At 42.0% G+C, this 15,299-nt stretch overlaps 1 protein-coding gene across 1 annotated transcript in view; it reads left to right on the forward strand.

The window, feature by feature from the left end:
* Positions 1-902: 902 nt before the first annotated feature.
* Positions 903-15,299, forward strand: part of IL15RA (interleukin 15 receptor subunit alpha) — a gene marked incomplete at both ends in the record, with an annotated part of 44,643 nt that continues 30,246 nt past the window's right edge. Inside the window, one exon of the mRNA XM_079700538.1 lies at positions 903-984. Coding sequence (XP_079556664.1) covers positions 903-984 — 82 coding nt within the window. The remainder of the gene's footprint in view (positions 985-15,299) is intronic.

Below are 15,299 nucleotides of genomic sequence, written 5' to 3' on the forward strand. Positions count from 1 at the left end.
TTCTCAATAATGTCAGGCTTAACTGGAGATCCCAAGAAAGAAAAAAAGCCACCTGCAAAGCAGCAGGATGGTAGGCTAGCCGAATCGTCTAAGGCACAGAGGTGAATAACTGTCGGTCCTCCCTCCCACGCCCGCTTCAAATAGTTTAAATGTTCTTGGGGAAGAAAGATGCAGCAGGAGTAAGAAAAGTGGCGGTGCCGGGAGCCAGTCAAGATTCGGGCAGGCGGCCTGGGCTTCGCTCCCGGTCTGGGCCTGGGTGCACCGGGCAGGTGACCGGGCCAGCCGCGCCGCGGCGATATCCCCGCTGTCACTCAGCGTCACCGGCCCGGAACAGCGGGACGCGCGGCCACTCGTTCGCCAGCTCCTGGTCCAGGACCTTCGAAGTCGGAGCAACAAGCGGAGACAAGCGAGGCGAGGTGACCGAGTGGAGCCGAAGCCAGGTGTGACGTCCACCGGCCGTGTTTACGGGAACTAGTCTGCTTCCCGAAAGCTTCTCCCGCTCGTCGCGGAGACACACGACGGAATGGACTGCTGGGGTCACCAGGGGCGAGAAGGGCAAAGCCGGGGAGGACCCCGGGCCTCCTCAGGGCACAGTCCGGGTCCCCGTCCCGCGCTGCCGGTGGCGCTGCGGGGACCGGGCGGCGGCGCGGGGGTCATAGCGTCTTTTTCCAGGGGAGGCGGGTGGGGATGCTGAGTCACGGGTCTGTCACCGCTTCTCACCTCTCCAGCCCTCGGGGGCTAAAGCAAAAGCGAAAGCGAATGCGGCTCGCGGGGCGGCCGGTCTCGGAGCTGCGCCCGCCGCCTGCTCCCGGGCAGTGGGCATCTGAGCGCGCGAGCGGCGGGGCGTCACGGCCGGGGCGAGCCCGGGAGGAGGACGGCGGGGGCGCGGCCAAGGTCGGGCCATGTCGGGGCGGCTCCGGGGCTGCGGGGTCGGCGCTCTACCCGCGCTGCTGCTGCTGCTGCTCGGACCGCCGGCGACGCCGGGTAGGGAGCGCACGGGGAGCGGGAAGCCGGGCTGGGGGCGGCCCCCAGCACAAGGGTGTGCGCCCGCGCGCCGGGGACACATGGAGGGACGCGGGGACCGTCGGCTCAGGGCCCCGCGCCCCGGATCGCCTGGCCTCTCAAGGCAGGGAGCGAGTGGCCGGGCTTTTCATTCTGCGTTTTCCCCAATTTCCGAGACAAAGGGAAGAAGCCGGGGTTTGCAATGCGGGCTCGGAGTTGGGAGTTTTACAGCGATTTCGAGAAACGCATCAGCCCCGTGAGGAAAGCTGTGCGCGCGTTCATCCGCCGGCAGTCCCCCCGGGGGGCGGGGCCGTCCGGGGAAAACGACTGGTCTCTACCCTCCGACCAAAGCAGGTTATATGCGGGGGTGGGGGTAGGACGGGGTACGGACTGCGTGCGTCCCGGAGGAGTGAAAACATGTCGGGCAGGTTGCACACCTGGGGGACCTGGTAACAGCTCCAAATTCTTCAGCATTAGGAAACCGAGAGAGTGCGCGGGGTGGGGGGAGCGCCCCGGAGTACGCGGTCCCAAGCAAACGGGGAAGAACGAAGTTGAGGATGGCTGGGTGTGTTCGGGAAGAACTTTAGGTCGCACAGATGTCATTTCCCGGTTAGACTCGAACGAGTGTCCTATAGATTGTAGATGTTCGTCCCGAGAGCTAGACAAGAGGGAGGAGAAAGGAGAGATGGGTCTGGCTTTATCCACGTTGGTGCGCCTTAATCTTGTTACAGTCACGGAGCTCTTTGAGGGTCTGATGAAAGCTACGAACCCTCTCCTCTGAAAAATACATGAATGCACATACTTCCAAAACTTGCATATAATTTTGGGGTTTGGGGCCCCAAAGACCAACCATGGACTCTCCAGGAGATAGTAATCCCATGATCTGTATGTGTGTGTATGTGTGTGTGTTTAAGGCAACACTCCTAATAACTTACCTCCAGTCGGGCCAGTCTACCCATTACTCCATCAGAGGCTTCCATCCACAGTTGTGGCTGGCTGGCCTGCTGTGAACCCATAGCTCTGAAGGCTTTCCTAAAGTTTAATTTTCCTGAGACTACGTTTGCATTTCCCCCAACTTCTGAGAATCTGAGTTATGCTGGTGACGGAGTCAGTTGGCTAGCCAGTGTCCCACATGACCCCTGGGGAGATGTGGGTGACTGCCAGAGCACTGGGGCAACTCTACTGGACAATGTGAAAGTGAAATTCAGCTTAAGTCACAACCCAGCAAAGATGAGCCATCTGCTTACAAATGCAGAGGACACTGCAGGCAAGTTCTCTAAAGCTCATCAACCAGCATAGCTCTTTGACCCCACAAAGGCATTGCTGCCATCTTTTAGCTCCTGGTGTTTCTTAGTTTTTCTTAAACAGTTCTCTTGGGGGTACAACTGACAGATAATAAACAGTATACATTTAAAGGCACACTTTGACAAGTTTAGAGGTAAATGTATAGTCATGAAACCATCACCACGGTCAAGAGAGTAAACATGATCATCACTATCAAAAGCTTCCTTACATCTTGCATTTATCCTGACCTCCCAGCCCTGTCCCCCAGGCAGCAAAGATCTGCTTTCTGTCACTGTTGATTTGTTGCATTTTCTAGAATTTTATATAAACGGAATCATGCAGTTTGTACTCTTTCTTGTTTGGCTCCTTTCACTCATAGTAATTATTCTGAGAATTCTCCAGCCTTGTAACTTGTATCAACAGCCCATTCTTTTTTATTACTAGCACTGTTCTACTGCATGGATATTGCAGGTTTTTTTTAATCCATTCACTTGTTAGTGGACATTTTGGGGGTTGTCTCCGGTTTTTGACTATTACATATCAAGCTGTTATGAACATTCACATATAAGTTTTTATGTGGACAGAGGTTTTTGTTTCTCTTGGGTAGAGAAAACGGCTAGGAATGGAATGGCTGGATCACGTGACATGTGTATGTTTAATTTATAAAGAAACGGCCAAATTATTTTCCAAAGTAATTGTACTCATTTACACTCCCACCAGCGGTGGGTGAGAGTTCCACTTCCTCCACATCCTTGTCAGCACTTGGTATGGCCAGTCTTTTTTTGTTGTTTAACTTTTAGAACTTTTAATATTTTTACAGCTTTATTGAGATATATGTAATTGGTATATAATATTGTGTAAGTTTAAGGTGTACGACATGATGATTTGATATATGTGCATATTGTGAAATGACCACTACAATATGATTAGTTAACACATTCATCATCATCTCACAGTTACCAAAAAAACCCTCTGTGTGTGTGTGTGTGTGTGTATGGCCAGTCTGTCTTTTTTTTTTTTTTTTTTTTTTTTTGTGGTACGCGGGCCTCTCACTGCTGTGGCCTCTCCCGTTGCGGAGCACAGGCTCTGGACGCGCAGGCCTAGCGGCCATGGCTCAAGGGCCTATCCGCTCCGTGGCATGTGGGATCTTCCCGGACCGGGGCACGAACCCGTGTCCCCTGCATCGGCAGGCGGACTCTCAACCACTGTGCCACCAGGGAAGCCCCAGTCTGTCTTTTCAATTGTTCCATTCTAATAGATGTGTAGTGGTCTCTCATAGTTTTAATTTGCATTTTCCAAATAATGAATGATGTTGAGTGTCTCCCGTCTCTTCTTGTGCTTATTTTCCATCAATATATCTTCTTTTGGTAAAGTGTCTAGTTAAATATTCTGCCCTTTAAAAAAAAATGAGTTATTGAATTGAGTTGTGAGAGTTCTTTCTATATTCTGGATACAAGTCTTTTATCAGATATATGATTTGCAAATATTTTTTCAGGGTGTGTGGCTTGTCTTTTCATTCTAATAAGCATCTAACAAAGAGCAGAAATTTTTTTATATAAATTTATTTATTTTATTTATTTATTTTTGGCTGTGTTGGGTCTTCATTGCTGTGCATGGGTTTTCTCTAGTTGTGGCTCACGGGCTCTACCCTTCCTTGCAGTGCTCGGGCTTCTCACTGCGGTGGCTTCTCGTTGCAGAGCACAGGCTCTAGGCACGTGGGCTTCAGTAGTTGTGGCACGTGGGCTCAGTAGCTGTGGCTCTTGGGCTCTAGAGCACAGACTCAGTAGTTGTGGTACAGAGGCTTCATTGCTTCATGGCACGTGGGATCTTCCCAGTCCAGGGATTGAACCCATGCCCCCTGCATTGGCAGGCGGATTCTTAACCACTGCACCATCAGGGAAGCCCAGAATTTTTTTTTTTTTTTTTTAGGTTTTTAATTGACTTTCCCCAGATCCATTATCTATGGCAGCTACCGTATAGCCTTATGAAATCTATTTCTTTTTTTTAAAATTTTTTTATTATTTTTTTATTTTTTAAATTTTTTTTAATTAATTAATTTCTTTATTTATATATTTTAACCTTTTTTTTTTGCTTTATAACAAATTTAATCAGTTATACATATACATATGTTCCCATATCCCCTCCCTTTTGCGTCTCCCTCCCACCCTCCCTATCCCACCCCTCCAGGCGGTCACAAAGCACCGAGCTGATCTCCCTGTGCTATGCGGCTGCTTCCCACTAGCTATCTACCTTACGTTTGGTAGTGTATATATGTCCATGCCGCTCTTTCACTTTGTCACAGCTTACCCTTCCCCCTCCCCATATCCTCCAGTCCATTCTCTAGTAGGTCTGTGTCTTTATTCCTGTCTTACCCCTATGTTCTTCATGACATTTTTTTTTCTTAAATTCCATATATATGTGTCAGCATACAGTATTTGTCTTTCTCTTTCTGACTTACTTCACTCTGTATGACAGACTCTAGGTCCATCCACCTCATTACAAATAGCTCAATTTCATTTCTTTTTATGGCTGAGTAATATTCCATTGTATATATGTGCCACATCTTCTTTACCCATTCATCCGATGATGGACACTTAGGTTGTTTCCATCTCTGGGCTATTGTAAATAGGGCTGCTATGAACATTTTGGTACATGTCTCTTTTTGAATTATGGTTTTCTCAGGGTATATGCCCAGTAGTGGGATTGCTGGGTCATATGGTAGTTCTATTTGTAGTTTTTTAAGGAACCTCCATACTGTTCTCCATAGTGGCTGTACCAATTCACATTCCCACCAGCAGTGCAAGAGTGTTCCCTTTTTTCCACACCCTCTCCAGCATCTATTGTTTCTAGATTTTTTGATGATGGCCATTCTGACTGGTGTGAGATGATATCTCATTGTAGTTTTGATTTGCATTTCTCTAATGAGTAAAGATGTTGAGCATCCTTTCATGTGTTTGTTGGCAGTCTGTATATCTTCTGTGGAGAAATGTCTATTTAGGTCTTCTGCCCATTTTTGGATTGGGCTGTTTGTTTTTTTGTTATTGAGCTGCATGAGCTGCTTATAAATTTTGGAGATTAATCCTTTGTCAGTTGCTTCATTTGCAAATATTTTCTCCCATTCTGAGGGTTGTCTTTTGGTCTTGTTTATGGTTTCCTTTGCTGTGCAAAAGCTTTTAAGTTTCATTAGGTCCCATGTGTTTATTTTTGTCTTTATTTCCATTTCTCTAGGAGGTGGGTCAAAAAGGATCTTGCTGTGATTTATGTCATAGAGTGTTCTGCCTATGTTTTCCTCTAAGAGTTTGATAGTGTCTGGCCTTACATTTAGGTCTTTAATCCATTTTGAGCTTATTTTTGTGTATGGTGTTAGGGAGTGATCTAATCTCATACTTTTGCATGTCCCTATCCAGTTTTCCCAGCACCACTTATTGAAGAGACTGTCCTTTCTCCACTGTACATTCCTGCCTCCTTTATCAAAGATAAGGTGACCATATGTGCGTGGGTTTATCTCTGGGCTTTCTATCCTGTTCCATTGATCTATCTTTCTGTTTTTGTGCCAGTACCATACTGTCTTGATTACTGTAGCTTTGTAGTATAGTCTGAAGTCAGGGAGCCTGATTCCTCCAGCTCCATTTTTCGTTCTCAAGATTGCTTTGGCTATTCGGGGTCTTTTGTGTTTCCATACAAATTGTGAAATTTTTTGCTCTAGTTCTGTGAAAAATGCCAGTGGTAGTTTGATAGGGATTGCATTGAATCTGTAGATTGCTTTGGGTAGTAGAGTCATTTTCACAATGTTGATTCTTCCAATCCAAGAACATGGTACATCTCTCCATCTATTTGTATCATCTTTAATTTCTTTCATCAGTGTCTTATAATTTTCTGCATACAGGTCTTTTGTCTCCTTAGGTAGGTTTATTCCTAGATATTTTATTCTTTTTGTTGCAATGGTAAATGGGAGTGTTTCCTTGATTTCACTTTCAGATTTTTCATCATTAGTATATAGGAATGCCAGAGATTTCTGTGCATTAATTTTGTATCCTGCTACTTTACCAAATTCATTGATTAGCTCTAGTAGTTTTCTGGTAGCATCTTTAGGATTCTCTATGTATAGTATCATGTCATCTGCAAACAGTGACAGCTTTACTTCTTCTTTTCCGATTTGCATTCCTTTTATTTCCTTTTCTTCTCTGATTGCTGTGGCTAAAACTTCCAAAACTATGTTGAATAAGAGTGGTGAGAGTGGGCAACCTTGTCTTGTTCCTGATCTTAGTGGAAATGGTTTCAGTTTTTCACCATTGAGGACGATGCTGGCTGTGGGTTTGTCATATATGGCCTTTATTATGTTGAGGAAAGTTCCCTCTATGCCTACTTTCTGCAGGGTTTTTATCATAAATGGGTGTTGAATTTTGTCGAAAGCTTCCTCTGCATCTATTGAGATGATCATATGGTTTTTCTCCTTCAATTTGTTAATATGGTGTATCACGTTGATTGATTTGCGTATATTGAAGAATCCTTGCATTCCTGGAATAAACCCCACTTGATCATGGTGTATGATCCTTTTAATGTGCTGTTGGATTCTGTTTGCTAGTATTTTGTTGAGGATTTTTGCATCTATGTTCATCAGTGATATTGGCCTGTAGTTTTCTTTCTTTGTGACATCCTTGCCTGGTTTTGGTATCAAGGTGACGGTGGCCTCGTAGAATGAGTTTGGGAGTGTTCCTCCCTCTGCTATATTTTGGAAGAGTTTGAGAAGGATAGGTGTTAGCTCTTCTCTAAATGCTTGATAGAATTCGCCTGTGAAGCCATCTGGTCCTGGGCTTTTGTTTGTTGGAAGATTTTTAATCACAGTTTCAATTTCAGTGCTTGTGATTGGTCTGTTCATATTTTCTATTTCTTCCTGATTCAGTCTTGGCAGGTTGTGCATTTCTAAGAATTTGTCCATTTCTTCCAGGTTGTCCATTTTATTGGCATAGAGTTGCTTATAGTAATCTCTCATGATCTTTTGTATTTCTGCAGTGTCAGTTGTTACTTCTCCTTTTTCATTTCTCATTCTATTGATTTGAGTCTTCTCCCTTTTTTTCTTTATGAGTCTGGCTAATGGTTTATCAATTTTGTTTATCTTCTCAAAGAACCAGCTTTTAGTTTTATTGATCTTTGCTATCGTTTCCTTCATTTCTTTTTCATTTATTTCTGATCTGATTTTTATGATTTCTTTCCTTCTGCTAACTTTGGGATGTTTTTGTTCTTCTTTCTCTAATTGCTTTAGGTGCAAGTTTAGGTTGTTTATTCGAGATGTTTCCTGTTTCTTAAGGTGGGATTGTATTGCTATAAACTTCCCTCTTAGAACTGCTTTTGCTGCATCCCATAGGTTTTGGGTCGTCGTGTCTCCATTGTCATTTGTTTCTAGGTATTTTTTAATTTCCTCTTTGATTTCTTCAGTGATCACTTCGTTATTAAGTAGTGTATTGTTTAGCCTCCATGTGTTTGTATTTTTTACAGCTCTTTTCCTGTAATTGATATCTAGTCTCATAGCATTGTGGTCAGAAAAGATACTTGATACAATTTCAATTTTCTTAAATTTCCCAAGGCTTGATTTGTGACCCAAGATATGATCTATCCTGGAGAATGTTCCATGAGCACTTGAGAAAAATGTGTATTCTGTTGTTTTTGGATGGAATGTCCTATAAATATCAATTAAGTCCATCTTGTTTAATGTATCATTTAAAGCTTGTGTTTCCTTATTTATTTTCATTTTGGATGATCTGTCCATTGGTGAAAGTGAGGTGTTAAAGTCCCCTACTATGATTGTGTTACTGTCGATTTCCCCTTTTATGGCTGTTAGTATTTGCCTTATGTATTGAGGTGCTCCTATGTTTGGTGCATAAATATTTACAATTCTTATGTCTTCTTCTTGGATCGACCCCTTGATCATTATGTAGTGTCCTTCTTTGTCTCTTCTAGTAGTCTTTATTTTAAAGTCTATTTTGTCTGATATGAGAATTGCTACTCCAGCTTTCTTTTGGTTTCCATTTGCATGGAATATCTTTTTCCATCCCCTTACTTTCAGTCTGTATGTGTCTCTAGGTCTGAAGTGGGTCTCTTGTAGACAGCATATATATGGGTCTTGTTTTTGTATCCATTCAGCCAATCTGTGTCTTTTGGTGGGAGCATTTAGTCCATTTACATTTAAGGTAATTATCTATATGTATGTTCCTATTCCCATTTTCTTAATTGTTTTGGGTTCGTTATTGTAGGTCTTTTCCTTCTGTTGTGTTTCTTGCCTAGAGAAGTTCCTTTAGCATTTGTTGTAAAGCTGGTTTGGTGGTGCTGAACTCTCTCAGCTTTTGCTTGTCTGTAAACGTTTTAATTTCTCCATCAAATCTGAATGAGATCCTTGCTGGGTAGAGTAGTCTTGGTTGCAGGTTTTTCTCCTTCATCACTTTAATTATGTCCTGCCACTCCCTTCTGGCTTGTAGAGTCTCTGCTGAGAGATCAGCTGTTATCCTGATGGGGATTCCCTTGTGTGTTACTTGTTTTTGCCTTGCTGCTTTTAATATGATTTCTTTGTGTTTAATTTTTGACAGTTTGATTAATATGTGTCTTGGTGTATTTCTCCTTGGATTTATTCTGTATGGGACTCTCTGTGCCTCCTGGACTTGATTAACTATTTCCTTTCCCATATTAGGGAAGTTTTCAACTATAATCTCTTCAAATATTTTCTCAGTCCCTTTCTTTTTCTCTTCTTCTTCTGGAACCCCTATAATTCGAATGTTGGTGCATTTAATGTTGTCCCAGAGGTCTCTGAGACTGTCCTCTGTTCTTTTCATTCTTTTTTCTTTATTTTGCTCTGCAGCAGTTGTTTCCACTATTTTATCTTCCACCTCACTTATCCGTTCTTCTGCCTCAGTTATTCTGCTATTGATGCCATCTAGAGTATTTTTTATTTCATTTATGGTGTTTTTAATCGATGCTTGATTCATCTTTAGTTCTTCTAGGTCCTTGTTAACTGTTTCTTGCATTTTGTCTATTCTATTTCCAAGATTATGGATCTGGGAAATAGAATCTTGGATCATCTTTACCATCATTATTCTGAATTCTTTTTCAGGTAGACTGCCTATTACCTCTTCATTTGTTAGGTCTGGTGGGTTTTTATCTTGCTCCTTCTCCTGCTGTGTGTTTTTCTGTCTTCTCATTTTGCTTATGTTACTGTGTTTGGGGTCTCCTTTTTGCAGGCTGCAGGTTCGTAGTTCCCGTTGTTTTTGGTGTCTGTCCCCAGTGGCTAAGGTTGGTTTAGTGGGTTGTGTAGGCTTCCTGGTGGAGGGGACTAGTGCCTGTGTTCTGGTGGATGAGGCTGGATCTTGTCTTTCTGGTGGGCAGGTCCACGTCTGGTGGTGTGTTTTGGGGTGTCTGCGGACTTTTTATGATTTTAGACCACCTCTCTGCTAATGGGTGGTGTTGTGTTCCTCTCTTGCTAGTTGTTTGGCATAGGGTGTTCAGCACTGTAGCTTGTTGGTCGTTGAGTGAAGCTGGGTGCTGGTGTTGAGATGGAGATCTCTGGAAGATTTTCGCCGTTTGATATTATGTGGAGCTGGGAGGTCTCTTGTGGACCAGTGTCCTGAGGTTGGCTCTCCCACCTCAGAGGCACAGCACTGACTCCTGGCTCCTCAATTTGGGATGATTTGTTGTCTATTCATGTATTCCACAGATGCAGGGTACATCAAGTTGATTATGGAGCTTTAATCCGCTGCTTCTGAGGCTGCTGGGAGAGGTTTCCCTTTCTCTTCTTTGTTCTCACAGCTCCTGGGTCTCAGCTTTGGATTTGGCCCCGCCTCTGCATGTAGGTCGCCGGAGGGCGTCTGTTCTTCGCTCAGACAGGACAGGGTTAAAGGAGCAGCCTCTTCGGGGCCTCTGGCTCACTCAGGCCGGGCGGGAGGGAGGGGCACGGAGTGCGGGGCGAGCCTGCAGCGGCAGAGGTCGGCGTGACGTTGCACCAGCCCGAGGCGCGCCGTGCGTTCTCCCAGGGAAGCCGCCCCTGGATCCCGGGACCCCGGCAGTGGCGGGCTGCACAGGCTCCCGGAAGGGCGGTGTGGACAGTGACCTGCGCTCGCACACAGGCTTCTTGGCGGCGGCAGCAGCAGCCCCAGCGTCCCACGCCCGTTACTGGGCTCCGCGCTTTCAGCCGCCCAGAATTTTTTAATTTGGATGAAGTTCAGCTTATTAATTGTTTCTTTTATATACTGTGCCTTCAGTGTCATATTTAAGAAATCTTTGCGTACGTCAAGGTTACAAAGGTTTTCTTCTATGTTTACTTCTAGAAGTTTTATAGCTTAGGTTTTACATTGATGTCTGTGATTCACTTTGAATTAATTTTTCATATAATGTGAAGTATGGCTTGCAGGTTTTGTATTGGTTTGGTTTTGGGTTTTATTGCATGTGGATATCCAATCATTCTGGCACCATTTGTTGGAAAGATATCTCTGCTGAATTGCTCTTACACCTATTTTGAGCATCAGCTGTTTATATATGTGTTGGCTGCTGTAGACAAAACATCAGTACATGAAAATCAATTATATTGCTATACATTAGCACTGACCAATTGGAAACTGAAATTATCTTAAAAAGCAATATCACTGGCAATAGCTTCAAAAAGTATGAAATACTTAGGGATAAATCTGACAAAAATGAGAAAGACCTGTACACTGAAAACCACAAACCACTGCTGAGAGAAATTAAAGAAGATCTAAATAAATGGAGGTATATCATGTTCATGCATTGGACAGATCAATATTGTTAAGCTGTCAATTCTCCCCAAATCAAAATTCCAGCAGGCTTTCTTATAGAAATTGACAAACTGGTTCCAAAATCCACACGGAGATGCAAAAGACCTAGTATAGCCAAAACAACTTAGAAACACAATTGAGTTGGAGGATCAGCACTTCTGATATTGAGAGTTAGAAGGTTACAGTAATCAGGACAGTGTGGTATTGGTGTAAAGATGGACAAAAAGCTTACAGAACAGAGGGTGCCTGATGTTTTTAAGTGAGCTTAGAAGGGAAGTGGATACAGATGATTAGATTTGCTACTTGGCAGTATGATCCTGGTCAGGAATTATACAGGGCAGCTCATTCCTTACAACTAGCTGGGTAAATAATAGTCTCAGATCTGTTCCTGCTAGTTTTCAGCGCTAACAGACACAGCAAGTTGTTGTCATGTTCTTATTCAAAAGGCCTGATTTGGAGAGGAAACCCATCATCTCGGCTAGGTGGTCATTTGCTTCTTAAAGATCCTCGTAACCTGAAAGGCTGCAGATGATTTGCCCAAAGCAGCTGGAAATGACAATGATTTGTTTGAAGATGAATATCCCTGCTCATCAGTTTGGATTTTGTTGTGCAAGGTGCTAGTGTACTTGGGGGTGGTTGTAAAACTTATGTCTTTAAACATTTTTTAAACCGTTTTTCAGAATCTGGGAAGTTTTGCTAAAACCATTTTTTTTCCAAATCGTTTTTATCTCATGATTGCTTTGTGCTGCTACTGACAGCAAAAAAAGTGATAAAAATTTAAATGTACAAAATATGGGATTTGTTGAAATCAACCTAAATGTCCAACAGTGGAGGATTGCATAAGTAAAATAGGGTTGCTTTCAAATAGTATGCATCATATGATTCAGTTTTTACTGGAAGATCTAGTAGTTGTCACGGAGTAGAAAAATTATAGGTTATGTCTGTGTCTGTGTGTGTGTAGTTGTCCGTCTTTTCTTATTTTTCTGTCATAATTTGAATTGCTTTTGTAATGAAAGGAAATAAATAAAATTACAAAAGAAATAATGCAAAAAAGATCTAGAATTTTGGAATTTTTTTCTAATTCATCTTTAATTAATTATAGCCGATCTTGTTTGCCAATGTTTTTGTGGCTTTATAAATTTTGCAAATTGCTCAAAATCAGGTTCTATAAAGTCACTGCATATATTTGTGCATTATATACATACATTTATAATCCTTTACAACTTGTTTAAACAATTCCTTATTGTTAGAGCTATTTGTAGGCTTCTGTTACCTCCCAATGGTTGGATATTTAGGTTGTTTCAAAATGTCTGATATTCTAAAAAGCACAGAGTAGGAATAACTGGATGAAAATTAGCTATAAAGAACAAAAAAGGCAAGGGGAAAGCCCTCAAAGTCTTTTTTAAATGGCAGAAATGTTTGAGGATATTCTTTTTCAATCAAATCATCACTTCAACTAACTTGTATTGGGCTAAATCACTTCTGCCAAATTGATTTTACCGAATAGTATGTAACTAAGTAAATTCATGTATAAAATCCCCTAGTATATACTCTTGGAGTCATATCCATGTTACTCATTACACATGATTGATGTTGTTTGAATGTTTCTACTTGGAAAGACTTACTTTTCTTCTGTGCACAAGGGACCTAATTAAAGGCCCTGGTGGGGGGATATTATTGGAGCTGCATGGTGGAAGGGGCTACTCTTATCAAGAGTGTGAATAACAAACTGTAGTTAAGAGGGTCTGGAGGCAGGAAGCTAAGTTGGAGGCTTTTGCAATAGTTTCAGTAAGTGGTGATGAAACCCTGAAGCAAGGCAGTGTCAGTAAGGGAGAGGAGAGGGGGCAGATTTCCTTTCGAGTTCTACAAGTATAGAATGTATTTCCTTCTTTCCCTTTTTTGTTTGCCCTTCAACCTATAGCCACTCAAGTCTTCCAAGCCTTCAAAAGTCATAATTTAAGGACCTGAACTGTGATGAACCCACCTACTACACAAAAGGTAGATTAAGAAGCTCGGTGGGGCTTCGCTGGTGGCTCAGTGGTTGTGAGTCCGCCTGCCGATGCAGGGGACACGGGTTCGTGCCCCGGCCTCGGAGGATCCCACATGCCGCGGAGCGGCTGGGCCCGTGAGCCATGGCCGCTGAGGCTGCGCGTCGGGAGCCTGTGCTCCACAACGGGAGAGGCCACAACAGTGAGAGGCCCGCGTACTGAAAAAAAAAAAAAAAAAAGAAGCTCGGTGAATGAGCCTGAGAGAGAAGAGAATTGATGAGTTAAGGGCATGACCTGGCTGTGGTTGGTACTTACACTGAGTGCCAATAGGAAAAAAAATGTGTTGGCTTGGCTGGCGTTTCAGCCAGAAAAATAATGAGGAAAAATGGATTACTGCAAACACAGAGAGGCTTTTATGCTTTTGAGACATTAGCGTCACAAAGAGCTTGAGAGCAGAAACCATATCCTATACGTCTTTGTATCCTACAGCAGTCAGCATTCTATAGGCATTTAAATGGTAGAATAAGAGAAAGAAAATACTGGAATGGATTCTGACTTTCCTTGAAGAATGGGAGGGGCCTGCTACCCTTGAACTCTGGATGCAAGACTAGGCCAGGGCTACTTACTCATACTAGACTGTGTAAACTGACTTGATAAAAAAGTCTGATTCACAGGTTCTGAGAAGTGAAAGAGGTATGGCCCTACACAACTATTTTGGTGACTTCATTTAAATGATTGTTAGGACTTGTTATGTATATTTTTTGCTACTTAAGAGCTTTGAAAATGCCAGAATCTTACATTTTCTCCCATTTCCATTACTTCATCCATTCCACTCTATAGATTCATAAGCTAGTAACTAACTTGAGAAAACAGCCATCACATACTGGGCTTAGTTAGAGCTGTAAGAGTACCAGAGGAATATATTCCCCACCTTCAGGAGCTTACAATATTGTAAACAAGGTGAGACTTGCTTACACTGAATATCTAGGGAACAATGTTATGAGAGAATATATAGAGAAATTATAATTGAAGTATCAAAAGATGTGTTTAAGGCCTCTGAAATGAAAGGTTATTGATGCAATCAAATGTGTTATCTCCAATGCACTTGTGAAAGAGTCTAGCTTTGTAAAGTTAGTTACTGGCCAGTATGTGGCTGATTGGGTTGGCTGCAGTATACTAATACCCTTGTGGATTCATGTATCAATTATTCATGGATTTATCTATCTTTGAGGACTGTTCACAACAGAAAGTAGACTCCTTTTTTTAGCAAAATGACAGAGTAGGTATTCTGAAAAACTCTCCTGCTGAAAAAAACACCCAGAAATGATAAATAATACAGAGCAAACATCTATTAAAATCCATAGCCAATAAAATAGGTAATCAACTGTTTAAAGCAAAAATAATAATAATGTATTGTGGTGCTTATAAAATATGTAGAAGCAAAATGTATGACAAAATAGCACAAAGGCTGGGCAGAGAGAAATGAAAGTATATTGTTTAAGGCTCTTATACTATATATGTGAAGTAGTATAATTTCACCTGAGGGTAAGCTGTGATGAGGTAAAGACACATACTATAAACCCGAAAGCAACCACTAAAATAATACAACCAAGAATCATGAAATTTCTATGGGACCATCTCCATAGAAAATCCTATGGAATCTACAAAAATGCTACTAGAATGTGTTTAGCAAAGTTGCAGAGTACACAATTAATTTACAAATATCAGTATACAAAATGCTAGCAACAAACAATTAGAAATTGAAATAAAAATAATGCCATTTGTGTTGGAATAAAAATATGAAATACTTAGGAATACATCTGACAAAAGTTATACAAGATTAGTACACTGAAAACTAAAAATAATTTCTGATAAACTACTGAAGACGTAAATAAATCAAGAAAGATACTGTGTTTATGGATATTGAGAAGACTCAATATTACTAAGATGTCAGTTCTTCACCAGCTTGATCTATAAATTTAATGCAATTCCAATCAAACTTTCAGCAGGCTGTTTTTTTCCAGTTAGAAATTGATATACTGAGAAATTGTTATATTGACTCTATAACCCAGTAAAGAACGAAACTCACCTTTGAAAATAATTAACAAAGTTAGAGGATTTACACTACCTGACTTTAAGACTTATTATAAAGCTATAGTAATCAAGACAGCATGGTATTGGTGTCAAGATTAACAAATAGACAAATATATCAATGGAACAGAATATCAAGTCCATAAATAACCCCACA

The sequence above is a fragment of the Hyperoodon ampullatus genome (assembly GCF_949752795.1).
Source record: "Hyperoodon ampullatus genome assembly, chromosome: 3".
NCBI classification, from domain to species: Eukaryota; Metazoa; Chordata; class Mammalia; order Artiodactyla; family Ziphiidae; genus Hyperoodon; species Hyperoodon ampullatus.